At 41.4% G+C, this 23,189-nt stretch overlaps 1 protein-coding gene across 1 annotated transcript; it reads left to right on the forward strand.

Annotated features, from left to right (window-relative positions):
• The first annotated feature begins 14,420 nt into the window (after positions 1-14,420).
• adrb2a (adrenoceptor beta 2, surface a) lies at positions 14,421-20,481 on the forward strand. The gene is made up of 2 exons (XM_071903425.2): positions 14,421-14,573; positions 14,973-20,481. The coding sequence occupies exon 2, from the start codon at positions 14,976-14,978 to the stop codon at positions 16,221-16,223; it is 1,248 nt and encodes a 415-aa protein (XP_071759526.1). The 5' UTR covers positions 14,421-14,573; positions 14,973-14,975; the 3' UTR covers positions 16,224-20,481.
• Positions 20,482-23,189: the final 2,708 nt, after the last annotated feature.

Here is a 23,189-nt window from a genome sequence, read left to right on the forward strand (position 1 = left end):
TCAGTATATTACGTAGGTACGTCGATACACTATACCAGGCAGCAACCTGCCACAGTGCTGACATGTTTATTCTGTGTGAAGTAAGAGCTTACAGTGCAGAGGTTGCCTCACCATCAGAAATGTAATAGACTAAACATTCAAATTTCCCCCAATTGGCACTGGGTGCATGCAGGGAATGCCCAGTAAAGCTATGCTCAATGAGCAATTCATTTAGAGATACATTATCTGCATTATTTACTGTTTATATTGTTTATCCGGCATTAGTTAGTCTGTTAGCATTAATTATTCCATGAAGGACTCACATCGACAATGTACAAAATATGGGCGTCGGACACAAGTCAAGTTACAGCAGCAAGCCACAGGCCTCGTTCAGAGCCCCTAAGTGGTTATGCAACATCAATTTGCTTCTTCCTCTGGGTGGCGAGTATCTGATAAGAGCTGGACAGCATGTCCCCTTGGAGAAAAAGGAGGAACTAGAAGTCACGGTAAGGCAGAAAAAATAGAGAACACCACCCAACGGTACAGTTCAGAAACCTCAGAATAGCATTCAACACTTCCTTTGTGTGCCCTTAGATAAACCGAAGAACTGCATACGCTTGATTAGTTCATCAGTCATATGCATCACATTTGTCAGGGAACGGCAATACTGAAATAGCAATTTAAACAGTCATGCATGGGAGCTTAATAGAGTATGGTTTAAGTTCAAACCGTATTTGGAGACAAAGGATGAATATTTAGGCCACCATTAGGGAAATGAATGCATAAATTCACTTATCTCTCAGCCATTTCAAATATAGACTTAGGACCTATCTGATGGCCAAACTGCTCAAAGTTTTGCCTCAGTAACTCAGCACACAACTTATCTCTCTCCTCCTGCACACACGATAACACACTGACACACACACACACACACACACACACATGTGGTACACCCTCCCACTCTTCCACGCTCACTTCCCCTATAATTTCATTGCTTGTATTACGACTATTTTAACTTTTTCATTTATTTCAATGTCCATTTTGTTTTATTGTTGTTCTATCATTTCCCCCCATGTTGTTTCTGATGTGATTTGGATTCAGTTATCCAATTTAGTTGTGTATTTTCTTGTTATCTTGATTTTTTTGGTTTCTTTCTGTATTCTTTATTTCTTTGGTTTGTTTTGAAGTGAGATGTTTTATAAGCAGTTTCTTTCTTTTTTTTTCTTCACCTGCATAAATTTGTAATCACTTCTTTTTTGTGTTTTATCATATTTATTACTGTGTTTTTTAATTCTCTTCGGTGTAAGATGTTCATTCACATAACTTTTTTGTTTTTCTTTAAATCACGTAGGCTACCTGCATTGCTTTTTCTAATTCTACTGTAGTTGAGAACTCTTCCCCCTTTCAGAAGTGTAAACAACAACATCATCCAGTTGTATTGAAAAGTGTGTCAGAAAAGACCAGTACAGCTTGTTCTTGTTGAAGAAGAAGGAAACAATGGTTCTGTTTCAGTAATACAATAGCCTACTGTAAGTTGTTTTAAGGAAAGATGACAGATATTCACTTTTATTTCCTCATGATGTTAGATAACTTGTCAGTTCTCTTCATACCAGAGAGAATTACACTTATCCAGGTTGGGCTTGTGGATGACCTTTGTGTGATACTGTTAAAAGTATAGGCTACAGGAGATGGTAGTTGCAGAGGCATTTCGCTGGCTGTAGTTTACACAAAGTAAATGCCAGGTAAGGCTTGGCTTTTCTCCTCCTTTTCTCCTCCTTATCTCCAGCTCTACATCTTTACACAGACACTGAAACCACGTAAGCCCCACCATTAACCTGGTATAAATGCTCTATGCAAAGCTGACTTGAGGAGAACATTTACTGCTCCACCCATGTGGCCGTCAGTTGTACTCACAGTAAACAAACATTAATAATCTGTCCTGGGACCTGCAGAAGCAATCTGCCGGCAGGCTGTGAAGCATCAAATTCTTTAAGCCTTGTTTCCACTTCCTCTCACAACTCATTCTGTCACGCACAAATATAAATGCAGTGGCCCTTGTCTTGGTGTGTGTGTGTGTGTGTGTGTGTGTGTGTGTGTTTCTGTGTCTGTGACTGTGCATGCTTGTTTCTGTGTGTGTGTGTATACTGTAGGATTTGCACAAATGAGACAAAGATTGATTGATGGAAATTCTATGAGGAGGAAGGCACACCAAGTTTTCTTGTTCCTTAGACAATGCATTCCCAACATGCATGTGAGGGCAACCTGCCAAGGAAATCAAAAAAGCTGTCTTCCCAGCAGGAAATATTACATAAAATTCTGTAGAGTGGCTGCTCGGGTTCAATTCGTTTAACCTGTGATTTTTGTAGAATTACAAGGCTGCGCTATTGTGCTATCAAGTCATTAGTGTGATAATGGCCTGTAATTAGCCCCATCCTCGAGGCTTGTCCCATCTTCCTTTGGGCTAGCTTCCAGAGGTTCATCACTGGGAGAACAGCTAAGCTACGTTTATCTCCATTAAGTCACTCAGACAGGATCAGCGGAGTGAGACGGCATGTATTGGCTGCACAGCAATATCCTCAAGGGCAGAATGAGGTTGTTGACCTGCGAAGCCAGGGTCAGGGTGTGCGCTCATGCATGTCGGCCGCCCAGTCAATTCTGACCATCTCTCGCGGCTGGCTCGAGGATGAAAGTAGACAGTTGTTGGTATAGAGCTGAGCACCTGATTGGTATTCAGTAACGCACAAACAAATACTGCTGCAGATATGACCCTGAGACATGTAAATGCATTATCACCTCCTCCACCTATAGTACCAACACGCCAAGATGTGCAAACAAGTATGCAGACAAACTGACACAGACACTGATGCACACACACACACACACACACACACACACACACACACACACACATGTGGTACACAGCAGATGGTTTGTGACGACAGAGCTTTCCTCTCTGCATCCCAACACTAGAATGCATATTTAAAATAATCAAGTCAGTGAGTTTTACAATCTTCGCGGTATCAGAGCTCTCTGAAAAGATTTTGTTGGTGATTATTCTGGCATCGCTCAGAGAACAGACACCGAATTTGGCACAGATGACCAGACAGAGTGGCCATAATTGTGCATGGAAAAACCCAGTGCCAAACTGTGACAGTAATGTTAACTTCACACACTGTTAACCAGCGTTGACCCCAGCTGGTCTCTCCACACATCCTCTCCGTCATTCATCATAACTTCCTGGTCCGACCTCTAACTTTCTATTTCATCGATAGCCACAATCACCCCCAGGAAATCCCTTCAAAGGGAAACCAGTGACATTTAATTGAGGCTGATTATAATCAGCACTTATTCAGTATGCCCGCAGGTTTTGAATGACCTCAGGGTTTACATAGCCTGCAGAGAAGCAGATGAAGATACGGTTTTTTACAATGTTTGTACTTAGGTCAGGTTTATTCATTTTGATCTAAATGCCAGACATGAGCGTGACTGACTGGCAGTAGTGGCTCATTGTGAAAGCACAGTGGAAACAGCTGTCTGCTTGCAAAATTGTCGGTACTTAAACTGATCAGACCTGGGCTACCTTAGAGGAACCTATAATAATATTCCTTGGGGTATACATTGACATTTTCCATTAACCTTTGAATGAAAGCTCAGACTTTTATTCCATAGTGAAAGATGAAAATGACTACTTTTAAAGAATCAAATAAATATTGGAGGTAAGATTCATACAAAGGCAGAGGTATGATGGGAGCCTATGTGTGTGTGTGTGTGTGTGTGTGTGTGTGTGTGTGTGTGTGTCTGTGTGTGTGTAATTTTTCATCAGTATGTGTGTATCCATGCATGTCTTTGTGTTTCAGCTCTCAGCTGTCCCCACAGTAGCTAACGAGTAGCTCTGACAACTTCATCAGAATGCATGTGCATGACTTTCCACTGTTAACGTGTGAGAGTGTGTTGGTGTGTGAGAGTGTGTGTGTGTGTGTGTGTGTGTGTGTCATCGTATAGTCGGTGTGTGTTGTACGAGGCTGCGGGCCAACACTAATACAAAGCCAAACAGGCCGGTGGGGCTGCAGAACAGTAAAAAGCAAGCTGGGAGTTAAGCTTGTCTTTCGTCAGCCAGCTTACCTCTCTGATATAGAGCTGTCAAAGGACCTATCACAAGCTTGTATAGGAAAATACTGTTATATCCACTGGAAGATTTACAGTGGTCCAACTAAGACCAGTCCTCACCCCACAGCTATCCAAACACATAAACCACCAATCCTAGATAACAGCAGTGCAGCAGAGGAGAAACTATAATCCTTCAGAGAAGAATTGCATCATCTCATTTTTCTTAACTCCCATTAGGAGTTTATGCCATTGTTATTTCCATGCTTATTTTCATGGACTACTGTCGGCATGTCAGTGTTTGATTTATTACCCAAAAATGGCCACTGGCATGCTTCGGTGGCTCAGAAAAACAAATATTTTATAATAGTCCTTGGGGAATTGGGGGTGGGGTTCAGTACATGCAATTAGGTTATCCCCATAAAAGCCTCTTAATAAAACAGTTATTTCTTTAATGCAGTTGCTAAAATCAGATTAGGGAGACATATTTAGTGGCTGTTCTTGAATATGCAGTACACAGCACTATTGCTGATTCAAGGCAGCTGTGTTAGCATATTTAGAGGTTGTAACTCCCTACAGTCCTTGGTGGACTGTAACCACAGCTGTTGAAATCAGTTTGCTTAGCCTGATAAATGCACTCAATACATGTAGTAACAATGTACAGTAAGCAAGGGTTAAACCAAAGGTACCTCTGACACTTCCCATAATGATCAGAAACTGAAACTGAGTCAGGCTCAACAATTGAATGTTTTATTTTTTTGTGATTTTTTGTGATCCTCTTGTGGCCTCCTATTTCTTGATCAGTGCTTTACAGGAAGGGTACCATATAAGTAACATACAAGTAAACATGTAAAATATTTGCTTTATAATTAATTTGATCAGTGACTTACTTATATATGCTAATGAGTAGGCTATTACACAATTATATTTCCCATTTTTCAATATTTTTTTCAGTCTGTAATCAATTTCATGCTTCTTTTGAATGAAGTGTATGGATTTCCTTGCAGTCTTTCACCAATTTCATGCTTGACTAGAACGGATTGTCAAGTCATTTGGGCTATACCGCTATTGCAAAAATGAAATGCAAAGCCTCCTGATTTTAATGCAAAGTGCAATTTCTTTGCATTGCGTTGCATTTCCACATGACCAACAAAACTTGCAACAGTACATGCTATTGTCCAAGAGTTTAATTTTGTTTATAATAACAACATAAAAGTAAGGGACTTTTGTCATATAACACGTGACTTTTAATAGACATACCACTGTAATTAAAGAAATTGGTTTCAAAAATAATGCTCAACAATATTGCTTTCAATTCACCTTTCCCCTTTGGATGCCACTGAATTTGGTTCATTGTGATATCGTTTGATGGCTCATGCACTGAAGACAATTGGAGGTAGCTTCTTACTTTTCTTTGGTTAGCATTTAGTCAAGGATAGCCCTCATAACCCCTTCATACCCATCCTAAAGCCCCAAAAGTACAAAATGAGTACAGCTACATTAATACTGAATAAAGAATGGAACTTTTTCTTTGTAGTTAGCTTAGGCCCAGGGTCAATCTGGTCTAGTAATATCAAGTAGTAATATCATTACAACGACAACATAGCAAAACAGCCTAGATCACATCAGTAAGATAAGCAAATAGAAAGTGTGACAGAGCAAAGATAAATAAGTGCATTGATATCAGAAAGTCCCTCGGGCTATTTGGACACACTGTCCTTTAATGACTAGCATGTAAGATTTTGGATGAACCTTCAAGCTGTGTTTTGAGCCCAGCTTTCAAGTGTTAGCCAGTCTCTGTTGTTATCACAGATGTGGCTGCAAGATGGACTCTGACTGCGGCTGGTGCTGATTACAGCTGAGCTGCAGAAAATATCTGTTAAGGCCCGAGGCAGACCTGAAAGATTCATTGTCTCTTGCTGACAAAGAAGAAAAAAATTAAACCGCAACAACATGTTATGGCTTAGCACATCGAGACACAAAGAGATAATATGGCCTGCTAGATAACCCCTGCATTTATTTGTAGTCCTTCATAGCCCAAAAGTGTTTACATTGCCAATCAAACAGAGGTATGCCTTGTTCTGCAGGATTAAACTCTCAAAGCAGCAGTCCAATGCAGCTCAATCTCAGCAACTACAGGACACACACACACACACACACACACACACACACACACACACACACATGCATTCATACTTGAACCAGCATCAGAAGATATGTTGGATAATGGAGAGTGGTGTTATGAAATCACTCACAGTTAATTTAAACATGGCTTTTTTCATTTAACAGATCTTCTGGGGTTGTTCTGGTCTGTCAGTGTGCATCAAGCCACAGTGCAATCCATTAATCCCCTGAGGCTCTGAGGCTCTGAACAATAGACTGGCAGGGAGGGGTTGGCTGATGGTGGCACATCTCAGCTCATTACCAAAGATGAGACTGGCACTGAGTGTCTGTGTGCGTGTTTGTGTGCTGAGACAGAAAAACAGGTGGTTCATGCTATTGGAGTGATAAGGAAATTACACTTACTCCCCTCAGAAACACCCACAAATCACTGAGCTTGCACTGTGTGATTCGTTACATCTGTTTTTACTGTACAGGTTTGCAGAAAGAATGGGAAGCCCTCCTCTAAAGTATTATCATTGAGACATTAAGTTCTTAGCACCACTGGTACGCTCTCTACTCTCTCTCGCGGGGATTGCATCTTGTGAATATGCATGTTGGATGGCTCCCCAAAGTTACAGAGAAAAACAAAACCAGAGAGAGACCGTCTCAGATCTCCCTCTCACTTGGAGTGGACTGGGTCAAAAGTTAACTCTTTTTCGCAGTTAATTACAGTGGGAGAGCTGAATTACCAGAGACGCTGGAAAGAGGTTTAGTGGAGGGAGGTGTTAGAGGATGGAGCCTCTTCCTTCAGCAGCACAGAGAAAGAAATCAGCCCACACCCTGTTTATTCAGACATGAATCACTTTGGGGGGGGGGGACACATAATCAGGTCAGGGGTTCAGCGCTACTCCCCATTGTCTAAATGTACACTAGAGTCTTGGAGTCACATCATACAGGTAACAGTGTTCCTCATATAATAGAGCAAATGAACAAATTATTCTGTATTCTAGTTACAAGTTGAGGATCACAATAGAGATAAAATAAGATTAAAAATCCATATCTTTATATACACTGCCAGTCAAAAGTTTGGACACACCTGATTGAATGTACCATGTTTTTCATTCTCTTAAAGCCATTTTGATCTAAAGGCTTATGCTTAAATGCTTGGAATTTTTTCTTAGACAAATATAAATAGTGAAGTTGATGCCTATGTATACATTTCTTTCCAAAGCCTTTGGCTACTTTAAAGACTCTTATATATCAGATAGTTTTGATTTAACACTTTTTTGTTCACTGCATAATTCCATTTGCGTTATTTTATAGTTTTGATGTCTTTACTCTTATTCTAAAATGTGGAAAATAGTAAAAATGAAGAAATATGTGATGTGTCCAAACTTTTGACTGGTAGTGTATGAAAAATAACTTCATTCAAGGATTATCCAAGCTCAGTTAGGTGTCGAGGGAAAATGGCACGCATCCTTATTTCTGTCCCGTGAATACTAACTGGGGACAATAAAAAAGGCTTTTTGTTCATATAGATGGTTAATATCCTCGACAGTTCCAGGACTGGTCCTCAGATGCTTCTGGTCCATCACTTTCATTCAAGCCATTTGAGAGACAAAATGGTAGCTGTTCATTTATTTATAGCTCTATTTACTCTCCCACCTATCTCCTCACATTTACTACTGCCCATGCCCATTAAAGATTGATGACTCAACCCAAACTGTTTGTGGTGGGAAAATATTCATCAGCCACAAGCATTCAGATGGCACTAAGGGGTAAGGGTAGATAAACACCACAAGATGCCATACAGATTCCCTGTTAGAACGACTGCTAGAAAGGCTATAATGTTGGATTTTCACCCTGTTCTTGTATATTTGTATAGGGAGGAATGTATTGGGGCTGAATCTTAAAAGCCTCCGGTGTTTTTCCACCAAAAGATGTAAGATTATTCCCCTCTGTGCTGATCTGAGGTCTGCTGGGGACCTTTTTGCTGAATGGTACAGATTAGTGTACATTGATTAAAGCCTTGTGTAAAGGGCATCTTCTGCCCTGAGTCATGTAGACTGTAATGCATAATTTCTAATTTTCTCCCCAGAGGGTTACGCTGAAGGCTTCCCAATGGGAAAATCAAATAAGATGTTCTCTGAGCACTCGGCACAGTTGGTAGCTTGATGTTTCTGACACTGGCCTTTATTGCCCAGAGCTTTGAATTACATTACACTGCGTATGGCCTTAATGAAACAAATCACCAGGATTCACTGGATAGGTTAGCAACAATGTCCTCTACAGATGCCTGTGGAATGAATAACCTTATCTGTGCTATAGTAATAGTTCAGCCTTCACTGCGTAATTCATATTATTAACCCTGTGCTAAGTCCATGAGCGCTGTAGACACTTGTAATAAGAGAGGAATGTTGCTTTTGTCCTGTGACAGGGATTCTGGTTACAGGTTTGCCAGAATAGGGCACTAGGTCAGTCGCATTATTTAACCTTTAACCTTCTCAGACATGAAGTCATGTACCCCCCTGTGCTGGTTTGTGTTTGTATGACAGGATCAATAAGACATCAGACAAACCAAGTGACCCCCATGAGACCAATGATTACTCTGGCCTGTAGATAACACCAAGCCTAGAAAGGCTGGGGGGAGCAGCTCTGCCCCCTTCCACTGACTAAAATGCAGTTTACCTTGGCATAGGCTCTATTTATTCTTTTCTTTACTGTGAATGCCAAACAGTGAAATGCTTGTTGATTTGTGGTGGTGACCAGTACAGAAAGGTTACTGTTTTGGAAACAGGCCGAGCTTTTTGACCATAGCAACACTTTTGGGAAAATGAGAGTGGAAGGGAGTGTGGGCAAGATGAAGGATGGACCCACACAGTTATTAATTCTAGAAGAGTCTGGCATGTTGTGTTAGTGCAATGCAGCACCGCATCACCCTTAAACAATCTATCATTGACGTTGGTGTGCCTAATGTGAACGTTCACACTGACAGTCTCTTTCATTTCCCCTCTCCATATGTCAGTGGGCGTCATTATCACAGGCTGTGGAGCTGTCCCCGGCCTGTGGACTACGTCACGTTCTTGAAGCCACCACCTTAATGCTTTTCAATTGTACAGTAAACTGGTTGTAATGTAATGTTGACTCACAGGCTTTTCCTGAGCCTGAACTCTGCAACCAGGGGCAAACTTTGTGAACAATGAGGTGTGCTGCAAGTTCAAAACCTGTACTAGTCTGGCTGCTTACGCCGATCCATTCAAAACATACAAAACGGTTCTGACCTACTATTTCTATTGACTGAACAACATGTTATGCCGACTGTTTACAATGATTGATTGAATTTCCCACTTGCAACAAGTAGACAACATTCTGCCACTAAGTTGGCATGGCAGAGCAAACAGCAATGGATTTTTTTTGTCTGTGTCGGTTATACGCCCATTAGTTTTTGGGTGGAACTCAGCCGCAGTCCTCCAGGGGCCTCTGATACCACAGAAGCAATTAATGATTTAGGCTCTGGACTAATCCCCAAGGAATGCTTCTGTTCACATGAATTAGATAAGGACATGAATTGATTGGCCTGGAAAGTCATTCCTAAAATCAGACAGTGCCTGAATGGATTAGACATGATTGGACAGTCAGCGGCAGAGAAATATTTTTTCACATTATCGCGTTCAATTTGAAACTCATTTTCTGATGTCTTCATTCATTTTTTGCCTATTTGGCTCCTGCAGTTAAAGTCTGGAGGTGAGAAAAGGATGGCTTGTGGAACAATGGTTTGGCCAAATGCTTATATACCTGACATGCTAGCAAAAACCTAACTACTTGTAAATGCATCTGGGAAATAGTACTTTCATCTGCACCACCAGGTCACGTTACATGTTTTTTTGATGTATGTTGAAAGAGAGAAAACAAGAGATAGGGTACAAGAGAGGCATGTGAAAATAGACTGTATGTTTTGTACTTGTCATATTATTCTTTACAAATAGCATCCCCCCTCATTTTACCCATACTTCTGACCTTGTTATTGTTTTAGAATTTTGTATCAGTATATCTACTAGTATAGTATTTTTAATTAGAGAGTTACAGCCCTTTCATTTCCTCTCCCGCTCTTGAAACAAGCAGGTTCCCCAGAGGAATAATGCCTCCAGGTATTGTTCCACACAGAGGATGAGGGAATATGGGGGTGGGGGGGGGTGGGGGTGGGGGTGGGGGGGTCGAGGTTGGGTCAGTAGGGCATCATAAAACCCTATGAAGAAGAAAAGAGGACTGAAGGAGGAGGTGGCGGGGGAGGTGGGAGAGATGTAACACTGTTTGACTCAACGGAGCAAATGTACAGTATCTAACTGGAGACGGGAGCCAAGTCGCTTAGTGGGTTTCCAAAAGTGGACCGGCTCTATCCGGGAGTGACAGGATACAGGAAGACAAACATCACAGGCTGAGGAAACCGGTCATGATTAATCGAACATCCACTTTCCAAAGCTTCAAAACAGGACATTGAACAGAATCACATTTACATTACATTTAATGCAAATATCTGATGCTCTTACCCAGATTGACGTTTAAGCAGTCGAATAAGCTCAGTTCCCTAGATCACAAATATTACAAGTAACCAATAATAAGGAGTTCAGGGCTCAAAGCCATTGCATGCATGACAGTCTAGATTAAGCTTTTGAAATGTAGGTTGATGTGTGAGCATGTTTTAGGGCCCAATAGCAACATGAGAAATCCCCACCAGACTATGTTATACATTAAGAGTAAATGGGTGGCCACCTGAATGAATTGTTTTATTTTAGGAAGAAATTCATAGTAAGTAATTTGTATGGTCTCCATATACATGGAGTACTGAGATTCCAGCTTATGCCAGTCACTGGTCTAATTTGTTGCGTCATCAGTCAGATGGGCTTTTGTGAGAGCTAATGCTAGCGCCTGTGGTGTCTCTATTCAAGGAAAAGTCAGAGCTCTGGAAACCATCAGCACTTTCTACAGTCAGGCTAGGACAGGCCTGCGTACACACACACACACACACACACACATCTCTTCTATCTCTCTTCTATTCTATCCAATTCTCTTAAGGCCCTGTTTATGATCCATGTTCTATCACAATGGTTATATTGTGCACAAACATATCTTGACCTCTTACTGTACTTAAACTTTTTTTTGCTTAGAATCATATGATTAACAGGCTGCAGCTATTCACGCCGGGGGGGGCGCTCTGGGTTGACGAAGGCAGCGGAGGCGGAGTTAGCCGCTTAAATCAAGTGCAAAAAGGCAGCCGGCATCATCATAAACCATAGATCAAACCATAATAAACAATGTCATTTATATTAAATAAAAGAAGCATTGTATGCCGTGGCGTAGTCTGTTTTTATCTCTAGTACTGACTCCGCCTACCTAGGCCAGTTTTGCCGTAGTGGACCCACATTTTCTGTTTTGCACCAATAGCTTTTTTCATTCTGCTTCATTTCAAGCTGGCACAGTGTGTTCTCTGTTGATCCATTATCGGAGCACCGGTTAATCCCACATCGCAGACCTCCTTAAGCCACATACTCGCACCACACTCCACTTATGCACACACACACACACACACACACACACACACACACACACTCAGACACACGCATGATTCCGAGAACCATTGATCATCTCTCTTAGAGCTGACATCCTGTGATGGACAGCTAAGAACAATTTGACCAGACTGCAGCTTTATCAATATAGATTGTACATTGTTGTGCTTTTAACCAGGAGTTCTTAAAGGCAGGGGGCACACAAGTTGGCTACCAGTGATTTTCAAGATCAGACTGAGCCCACGGTGGTTTGGGGGTCACAGTGGTAGAGATGGTACAAAAATACATAAGTATGGAAAGGAAAATGCTCCACCTACATGCTTATTTTGGTTCTGTGCTGTAGTAGCACGAGATTTTGCAAGATTGGGGAGGGTTAGCTTACGTGCTGTTAGAACTCGTGTATTTACCTCGTCATCATGTGTGTCTTGTGCATGGGCGTAGGAAACACGGGGGACAGGGGGGACATGTCCCCTCCAATATTAAAAGATGCTTAAAAAGTCCCCCTCAAAAAATAAACCACGACATTGTGTTATTTTGCCTTCGCATTGAAAAATCAACCGCGGGACTTTTATTTTGAAAATCCTTTGACTTCGTGCAATGTGGAATGAAGTTGAATGAAGTATCTCCATATGAAAAAAGTGCGCCACAAGAAATGATAGGGCTTCATATCGGTGAGGAGCAGACAGCAGCCAAGGCAGCGCTCCAAACTGCAGCCAAAAACAAAACTGCATAGATCATGTGAAGAGGTGTCACTCTGGCCCTAAATTAAATATCTTATCCTATTATCCTACCGTAATGGAACAGGTACTGTGTTGGCTTTTTGTATGTACTTTATAATTAACATCTTTTCAAGCTAAAGCCAGTCAGTGTTGTAGCAGGGCTTGGAGAAAAAACACACTTGGCTCTTAAAAAGGACCAGTGCACCGCAAAAAATAAATGACTAGAAACCAGATAATATCAGTGCAGTTAGTCGGAAGGAAAATACAACTAGCCTACATAAAACACTGTAATTCGAAGACGGAAATTATTATTATTGTTATTGTATTATTATTAATGAGAAACAGGCGAAACACATAAAGTCTGATCTGTCACTTAGCACCTGAGTCATTCTTTCTTTATTTTCAGATAGCCTTTTTAAAAGTTGAAAATGAGTAGAAATGAGTATTGCAGAGCTGTTTTTTGAAAAACTTAGTCAAATCTGTCCCCCCCAATGGCCAACTGCTTCCTACGCCCATGGTCTCGTGTGCCTTTATGGAGCAAGATAAAATAAACTTGTGAATTCCAGTCACTAAGTGTGTGGTATCCAGTCTTCCCACAGTCTGTTCAGTTGTGTAGGGCTTCCCCAGCCTAAATTGTCTGGCAGTTACCAGAGTTTTGGAAGCCTCACTTTAAACAAGGTGATCTGGTTCTTACCTCACTTATGCATGTAAATACACACATGGTTATTCTTGTGTGTGCGAACGTACAGTACATGCCCACCCTCAGTGTACCCCCCTCTACGCACACACACACACACGCACACACACATTGATTGTTATTCAGCGAGGACCAGTATGAGTAGGGCTAAGGCATGACAAAGTTAAGACTAGAAAGGAGGAACAATTGTCACTGAAAAACCACTTACACACCACAGTGGCTCATCAGTTCTCATCCTGCTGCCTTTTTCTGCTGTCACCGCTGACATTGTTGCTCAAACACAGAGCTCCGTGTTAGAAACTGCTAATACATTAGCTTGCTCAGAATTTGAATGTTATCTCAGCTAAAGCCACACAAACTTTCCAGTGAACAGTGGCATGTTTGGCGGTTTGCAGAGTTATGTAAACTGTACAGAGATGCAAATTTGTCCTGAAACCTAAATAGATGTGTCTATTTTGATGAGGTATAGCATGAGAATTTGTTTGAGTTCAGTAGAAGGGTATATTCTCAGATTTTCAAGATGGGAACAGTAAAGGCCCATGGGTGAAGATTCAGTTTACAGTAGTTGAACCTTTAAATATTTATCCAAGTAGCATTACATAATCAAAAATGGTATTTTTTCATTTCATATGTCATTTCAAGACCCTCAATTTTTTAATGATACTGTAGCATACATTTTTATGTCGTACCAGTCAGTAGTCCCATGACAGAAGAAAACAGATAGTTAGCAAGGTTTTGTCAGGAAAGGGTCAGTGGGGGATAGTCTTTTTTTTAATTCTCATCCAGACAAAGTTATAGGCTATAGTTTAACTTGCCAGTTACATCACTTTTGCCGCCAGTTTTCCTAACCTTAAAACAGTTAAAGCTTCAAGTGTTCTTTAATATGGCCCAGACTGTTCATTAACAAGCAAGAGCTGTAAAATCTCCCCAGTCCAGGGATTATATCATGCTTTAACTGAACTTGGAACACAATACATAAATTCTAAAATCAGTGGATGTATATGCAGTGTTTTGAGGCTAATTCTTACAGAATTCTTAAAACAAGAACAAAAAGTCCTAACAAGAGCTTGCATGTGCTTGCACCTTTTCTCTTCTGCAGCCCTGCAGCTGCGGGGACTGTGAGTTCAAACTCTCGGGAGCTCTCAGCTCCCTCCACAGGCTGGTCGTCTGATTGGCTGAGCACCGACCATGATGTCACCACTGCATGTTATAAGGGCTCTGACAAATAGCCTGGGAGACACATTAGAAGAAACACTGCTCAACTGAGGGACTGAGTGAGTGAGACACACGGAGATTAGGAAAAAGAGAAAGTAGAAAGAAGGACATGTGAAACTGAATACTTGCAGAAACTACCCAAACCCTGAGATTTCTACTTTGTATGGGAGGCCAGGACAACTACCTGTGGAGGTTTGTAAATTTATTTTAGTTTGACTTATTTAACATGCTTTTTCAAGCTATGCTTGCTGAAGCCTAGGAGGATATGAAATCACATGGTGGTTTTGGTACAGTAAAGTTATTTTCTTTTCTTTTTTTTCTCTTATTTTTTGTGAAAATAAATAAAACAGACACATCAGTGCTCACTAGTTTAGCTTAGTTAATTTTGTTTAAAAATGACACATAGCATTTTACAATTCATGTATTTCTAACAACAATATTTATTTTTTCTTTTGCTCTCCATGTCAGTGTACTTTAGATTGTCTGTAAATTGTGATTTTCACCTCACATAATCTGTGCGTGTGTGTGTGTGCGTGTATGTGTGTGTGTGTGTGTGCGTGTGTGTGTGTTATCCACATCTGGTCTCCTCAGATCATGGGAAGTCCGACCCCCCCAGTGTTCCTCAATGTGAGTGAAGAGACGAACATCTCATTGTCAGACCCACCTGAAAATGAGGACAGTTACAGTGAGGCAGAAATGGTTCTACTGGGCATGCTCATGTCCTTACTCGTCTTGAGCATTGTCTTTGGCAACATCCTGGTCATCACGGCTATTGCCCGCTTCCAGCGTCTCCAAAATGTCACCAACTGTTTCATCACGTCTCTGGCCTGTGCTGACCTGGTGATGGGCCTCATTGTGGTTCCTTTTGGAGCGTGTTACATCATCTTCAATACCTGGCACTTTGGTAGTTTCTGGTGTGAATTCTGGACTGCTACTGATGTGCTGTGTGTGACTGCCAGCATCGAGACACTATGCGTCATAGCTCTAGACCGCTATTTGGCCATCACTTCTCCCTTCCGCTACCAGTCTATGCTGACTAAATGCAAGGCTCGCATTGTGGTGCTGCTGGTGTGGGTGATCGCAGCCCTGATTTCCTTCCTGCCCATCCACATGAAGTGGTGGACATCAGATGATATCGAAGCCAAGCGTTGCATTGCGAACAGTAACTGCTGCGATTTCAACACCAACACAGCGTACGCCATCACCTCCTCCATCATCTCCTTCTACATCCCTTTGGTCATCATGGTCTTTGTCTACAGCCGCGTCTTCCAGGAGGCCAAGCGCCAACTGCGGAAGATTGACCAAAGCGTGGGCCGTTTTCATAACACCCATAACAACAACCCCGGATCTCTGGAGGCCAACGACGGGCGCAGCACCAAGAAGACCAAGTTTTGCCTGCGGGAGCACAAGGCCCTGAAGACACTGGGCATCATCATGGGGATCTTCACCCTGTGCTGGCTGCCCTTCTTCCTGCTCAACGTGGTGGTGGCCATATGGAAGGTGGACAACATCAACCTCACCTTCCGGATACTCAACTGGATTGGCTACGCTAACTCTGCCTTCAACCCACTCATTTACTGCCGCAGCCCTGAGTTCAGATATGCCTTCAAGGAAATCCTTTGCATGAAGAGGAGCCGCTTCCCCAATCTGGGGCCCGAAAACGGATACATCTACAGTAGGCATAGCTGGCAGAGCGAACAGCAGGGGAGGAGTAAAGGCAGCTCAGAAGACAGCGACCCCAATGAAGGGAGTCTGGGGAAGGGAGAGGGGGTCTGTGGTGTTGTGGACAGAACAATGGACCCTAATGGGAACTGCAGCAAAGGCCTAACAACTGTCCTTTAACCTTGGACGTCTGAGCACTCTGTCAACAGGACAATACAGAAATGTTTACACTGCTACCATTACTTTTCCAATTGACTGATGTCAAACTAACTGGTGGAGTCTCTGGAGACTGATCTAAGGGAACGGAAATGATGGACATGTTCGGCTGAGGAGGGGAAGGACATTTATTTCCACACCAGTGAATAAATACTGTAGGTAGATCAATTTTCCTTTTGTTACGTTTGTCAAGTTGACTTTACATCTACCTCACCACTTTATTTTTCAATATCTATTTCTTAATTGTTCATTAAGTTATTTCACATTGACTCACTGTCCACGGTAGGTAGACTAGGACAGTATCTCAGCAGTTTATTTACATTACTAAGTGGTCTGTGCATTATATAACTGATAATAAGCATGCTCAAATGGAATCTGTGGACGTTTCTTTTATCTTCTCTGGTGTTCTTGGCAAAAAATCTGTAAATTGTGTGAAGTTTTTCTTTTTTATTTTTATGAGGTGTACCACCACCATTTACTAACATAAAAATGGTTTTGTATATATTTCAAAGTAAATGTTGAAGGAGTCCACAGATTCCGTTTGGGCATGCAAATGAGGCATGAATAAGAAGTAACTATTTTTTAAGTATGGCCGGATCAAACTCAAAGCCTTTTTGACGGGTTGTCTGAAGACATACATTCCAAACCAACCAAGATGGCAGTTTAGTTTTCACTCAGTTTTCCTTTTCTTTTGATGCATTTTCTGAGCGTGAGAGATGAGTAACAACAGGTGTGGCAGAACCTGTCTCTCTGTCTCCAGTGCCAGGCTTAGCGCCTCAAACACTCCTGCAACGCTCTGAGGCACTGCTCCCTGCTGTAATGTTTAACAGCCAGTTGCAGGGGAGTTTCTGTTGCCAGCAGATAGCACTGGAGATGGGAACATTCACAGAATGTTTATCTGCATCTCAATGGTGCTGGGGAACGCCTAGAGCCAGCCTCTGCAAATCATATGATAACACTTGCAATCTAATATATCTGCAGGGCTCCAATATCAGTCATAAAGATAATTATCTATTATATTTCAGTTCAAAACAGAAGTCATTATGGTTAATGTGGTTATCCCTGGATAATGGCCTCTAAAGCATGTAGCCGTTTTATGTATAAATTCCAATGCACAATATTTTGTAACTTTTGCTACTGCACAGCCCCTTGGCTTATCCCCTCTTTAGTCCACTGCTACCAGGTGGTAACATAGAAATAAATGGTAACATTAATTACCTAATAGTTGCACAATGATAACATCATTTTGTTGCCTTTGTGAGACACGAAGACCACTACAATCTCATACCGTGCATACCTTGCCATTTGGGAACTGTAAGACAAACCATTAGTCTTTCTTCTCTCCTCTATGTGCCCAGAAGTCCATTTTGTTGCATAAGTGCCTGTTTGTTGATTAGATTATGTGGTTGCTGTGCTTCAGCATGCACAGTGTTTACTGAAACCAGAGAAGCCGTTTCCTTAGTCATGGCACAAGGGTACAAACCACACACAATAATAAACAGTGCATAGAAATAGCCAAGTGATAACAAAGTTCCAGGGCTAGAGGTGGTGACCACTCCGTTCAGTAAACATAGATGAGAAAAGTGGCCGGCACTCCTGATCAGTGTGCCGTCACTGGTTCTCCCTGACATTTCCCAGAGTCTTCTCAATGTAAACGGATGTCTGGATCTTTATGAAATCTACCTAACATTTGGATAGGACACTGAGGGGTCCAGTGAGCAGGGCCTCTGCTGTTCCAGTTGTTTCCGTCAGTTTCCTTCCATATCTCCTCCCTTCCTCCATTCTCTCCTCTTTTGCTTTGCAGTCCCCAGGAAATGCCCCAATCCAGCTGAGCCCAGCCCAATAAACACGAATAAATCCATTATCTCCGCTGTTTAGCTGGAGAATCAGATAACTCCCCCCTAAAAACAAGGCTGAGAACAGATCATTAGATTACAAAGTATACAATTCCCAGTTTTGCAGGTTGTGATGAGATGCAAAGGACCAACCTCAAATGATACTTTATTTCTTATCGTCCCTCTTAAGACCAGAGGGGCTCTTGGGAGTGTTGTGTCACTTTTGACATAGGCAGGCATTACTAAGATCAGCACTGAGTTACATGGATTTTATTGGTGAATTCACCCCACTTTTCCTGGTCAAAATGGCTTGCAATCTATGTCAAGATCACAGGCACTCTCAAGAAGAGTAATGGAGGTGTTGCTATTGACATAACCCCATTCCCCAGTCTGGCTTGTGATCTCTAGTATGTTCTGATCAAAGTTGCAGCATGCTAAATGTAGCGACTGAGGCTGGGAGGGGGAGCAGGGGTTCTCCGCCAGTCTAAATCAGTGTTAGTGACCTGTGTTTTAGTGCATGTGGCATTGCCTCTGGAGTGAGGTCAGCTGACACTGTCAAAACTGTGAACTTTGTTCCTATCGAGGAAACTCTCTGTACTGTATCGCAAGCTTTAGTTGGCACTGTCAATGACCCCACGCAATGGACGTAAACATGGTGTCATCATACGTCAAAGTTTGCTGTACGAAAAACAAGCTTCTCAGTATGTTTGTTTTCATAGATTTACAGCAAGTCAATGTTGGGGTTACTCTTTACGCTCAAGTTGAATGTTATAGCAAATGTTCTTACAGTATTTTTCAACAGTTTCACTGTGCAATGTGCACAACGCACAAAACAGATAAAGATTCTATAAATCTGAATGGTTCGTTGACTTATTGACATCATTCATTGACTCATTGACATTGAATTGTTCACTGTTGGATTGAAAAAAATAAAACATCATCAGGTCTGTATTTAAAACAATTGTAATTTTTAGATACACTTCACGAGTGATCATTTGCATGTCTATTCTATATTTGTGGTGATGTGTTTGTGGTCTTCTTTGGTGCCATTTCTTTTCAATGTGATCTTTATTAGTCCAAGTGGAGTAGGTTGTGAACTATATATCCACACTGCTCCCTCCTGGCTGTGGCCTCTCTTTGCACCTTGGCTGTGTCGGAGTGCTTTATGGTTACTGTTTCATCAATAAGCCTGTATTATGGGGAATGAAATTTGTGTCTTCACCTCCCCATGCTGGAGGACACAATGCAATTATGTGTAATGATTCTTGAATGTCTAGCTGACACTGCAACATTCCAAGCACAGCTTATGGTGTGGAAACACAAGCCATGCCCACTGTGCACTCTACATACAGTACTGCCACCAAACCAGGCTATAGATTACCCTTCTATTAGCCATACCAGCTTTGCTTATATGTGGTTCCACTGAATTTAAAACATGGATCCTGTATATTCTGGATTCTGGACATTTGCCACAGACAGCAAGGTATTTTGCCCGTGTCTTATATTCTAGGATGTAGGGAACATGATATTTACAGTGTACAGGAAATGCATTCAGACATCGATCATTCATAGTTACAGAAAAGCAGCTTTAGAATCGGACATATGTCATGGATGGACATATCAGGTCCCAGGTTGGCTAATACTCACGAATTATTGTTCCACTGAAAAACAATCATCCTTACCCACAAGAACAGCTTCACCGTGATTTAGACTAGTTAGTTCATGGTTAGAAAATAGACTTAAAGCAGCACTGTATTGCACTTTCATGAAACATTTTCATGTTTTAGCATTTAAACCACGTGTGAGTTCATGAACTGTCAACCATTAATGGCTGCAGTCGTAATGGCAGTGATGTCACATGTCTCATTATGAAAATAGTCCAGAAAACCATTCTTCTCACACATATACAGCAACTAAGCAACTATAATATTTTATTGGCATTCTGTGGCATACATTAAGGAAGTGCTTTTGCCTACAGATTCTCAGCACAGCTAATGCTGGAGGTTGACTATTCATGAACTTATATATCAATGTATGTAAATGTAAATTTCTATGAAAGTGAAATATTGCTTCAACCATCATACTACAAAAAATAAACCTATCGTATGTGAACTTGCTTTATGGTCACAGTGAAAATGTATCAATCAGTTGAATGTTTACCAAATGTTTCTTTTTCAAGCTATTTTCGCACAAGTATTTGTCACTGTTTGTTGAGGTAATGAAACCTGTTACAACATGTGTGGTGTCCTGTGGTATTTATGAAATGCAAGTGTACTGTAACATTTGTATTAAAATAATAAATGATGTACTTGTTGCATGTAATGTCATCACTGATGTGTCCTTCATGTTCATTAAAAATCACAACAATGAGTGGCCTAATTTTCCTACGCAACAGTGTCCTCACTACATAGTCTGGCTGCATGATCATATTAGCATTTCATTTTAGGGAAACGCATTCTTAAACAGATGAAAAGATGAAATGTTGTAAATCTATCATTTCATCCAGTTCAACAGCAAACTTATTCGTTCATATATTAACATGATATTTGATAAGCAATTTCTCACAGACATTTCAGTCAATCACAGCAAATTACATCAATTACAAGTCTCTATTGTATCATACATCAAGCACTGACTGCCTGCCTGCACAATGTGCTCACCTGAGCACATTGTGCCTAACTCAATCTGTTTCCATACAGTTTAGCCCTACTCGTTTCTATGTAGGGACATGCTGAAATATTGTCAATCACATTTGATCACATGTACTGCAGAACATATACAGCATATAGCACTAATGCAAAATAAACAGCCAGTGCCCATTCTAACTCTACCATGAAAACCTCCCCTGAAGAATAGGGTATGTACCATGTGAATGTATGAGTCCTGCACATTGATGGCAATTATGGCTATTTCAGTATGGGAAAACCAGTCACCAGCATGTGATCCAGATGGAGAGATGGACAGAAGGAGATAGGGATATTATGGAAATGTTTCCATTCTCATTCTGAAACTGCATGTCTGCCCAGTCTTCCAAGTAATCATATTTTTATACAGAGCACCTAATTCTATTCCAGAAATCCAAAGGGAGGAGGACAGTAGAGAAATATAGAGCCATAAAAATGTCTTGATTCTTGGCACTCAGCCAGACTGAAAACAATATTTATTCTGCAATGTTTCTTTCAAGAACATAAAATGTCCATCTGCTGAATGAAGATTAAAAACCTTTATGCTGCAACAATAGTTATCATGGCATAGACATCCATGGCCATGACAACATCAGCTGGTGGGTTTTGTGAATCAGACCACACATGTGACTTCATGGCAACCACACAGCTTGACATAGAACAATGAACTGGCAAGAAGAGATGATGCACTAGAATAGAATAGCCATGGATATATAGCTTGAATAGGAGAAATGTGTAGACATAAATCTACACAAATCTATACATCTGTTTTAAACATATACAGTATAAGCCTGCTCATATATCAACATAAGGGATCCCAGTACCTTGTCCCAGACAGTATGTCTAAACCCTTCTATGCTGTAGAATAGCAGATGAATGCTGTGTGCCTGTCTGCACCTCATCATGTGTGTGTGTGTGTGTGTGTGTGTGTGAGAGAGAGAGAGAGAGAGAGAGAGGGAGAGAGAGAGAGAGAGAGAGAGAGAGAGAGAGAGAGATGGAGAGTCAGAGAAGGAGAGAGAGATATGTTTATCTCCTGTGCTGTACATTTTTCATGCAAATAGTTTGAGAGGTTACAGTAAGGCTGATGTGGCTATCTGAACTTTCACAATATCCAAATCAACATGTCCTCAGCAGTAGAATAACTAACATTTTCCTTCACATAACTGAGTAGGATGCAGAAAGGAGGACATTTAACAAAACAAACAACAAAAATATTAGTATGGCATCTTTTCTTCCAAGGCACAATATCTGCTGAGCTTGTATGACTGTGGAATATATTTTCTCTAATGTCATTGATATTGCGCTCTCTCTCTCTCTCTCTCTCTCTCTCTCTCTCTCTCTCTTACTCACTCTTTCTCTCTCCCTGCAATCCCCATACACACATTGAGATGATAGGGTAGTTTATTTTGATTATCTTCTTGTGTTAATCGGCATAATGCTATTGCAACTTGCAACATGCTGTGAAGATTAATGAGACTGTTACATGATTCAGTCATTCCCTCCAATTACAGAGAGAGCCATGCAGTGGCCTGTGAACTAAACTCTGGAGTGTCTAGCTAGAGCCTGCTCATGTTGAAATAAACAGAGTCTAAAAGCTTTTCATCAAATCATTATTCATGCCTCCCTCCTCCAGTTGAATTTCATTGCTGAACATGGGCGCTGACGCAGAGCCATCGGCAGTGTAAGTGCACCCACTTCTGCACACAAGAGCTCTTCACTGCCCTCCCCGTAATAATTCGAAACCCAAGTTTTCCATTGCACTGTCACATAGCAATTTCAGTCTAAGTCATGTCAATTGCTCCATGTCCTTCAGGGGTTTAGATGAGCAGTGAGCCCAGTCCACAAGGATATGGCCAGACTTAAGGCTGTGAGATCTGCCACGTGCTCTGTGGAGCTTGTTGACCACACTGAAATGCTGACATAGAAACTTGGAAAACAAAATTTCCAACTTCTTTTGCCAAATGAACAGTCTAGACTGTCTATCTAGACTATATCCCATGCATGGTAATACCTGCCAGAGGTATTACATAGGAGCAAGATAAAAAAGGAGGGATTTTTTTCATATCTAGGCCTTCCGCATCTTCTGAGTCACAGCTGAAAGCAAATCAAAGCAGCAGGGAGGGAAAAGCCTTCTGGAATGAGGGGTCTGTTTTGGTATGAGAAGACCATATTCTCAGATGTGTTAATCATGGCAGTGACACACAGCATGCAGGGTGTGAGCATGTGAAAACTTTGTCTGATAGATCGAAAAGTCCCTTGGCACTTCAATGACTGCAGTGACCATGGCACCGCAATGTCTGCAGCCCCACTCGCTCCCAGGGGCCTGACTAGCGTGTGTGTGTGTGTGTGCGTGTTTGTTTGTGAGTGTGTGTGTGGGTTTATGTGCACGCATATGCGCATCTCATATCGCT

The sequence above is a fragment of the Centroberyx gerrardi genome, chromosome 16 (assembly GCF_048128805.1).
Source record: "Centroberyx gerrardi isolate f3 chromosome 16, fCenGer3.hap1.cur.20231027, whole genome shotgun sequence".
Taxonomy (NCBI): Eukaryota; Metazoa; Chordata; class Actinopteri; order Beryciformes; family Berycidae; genus Centroberyx; species Centroberyx gerrardi.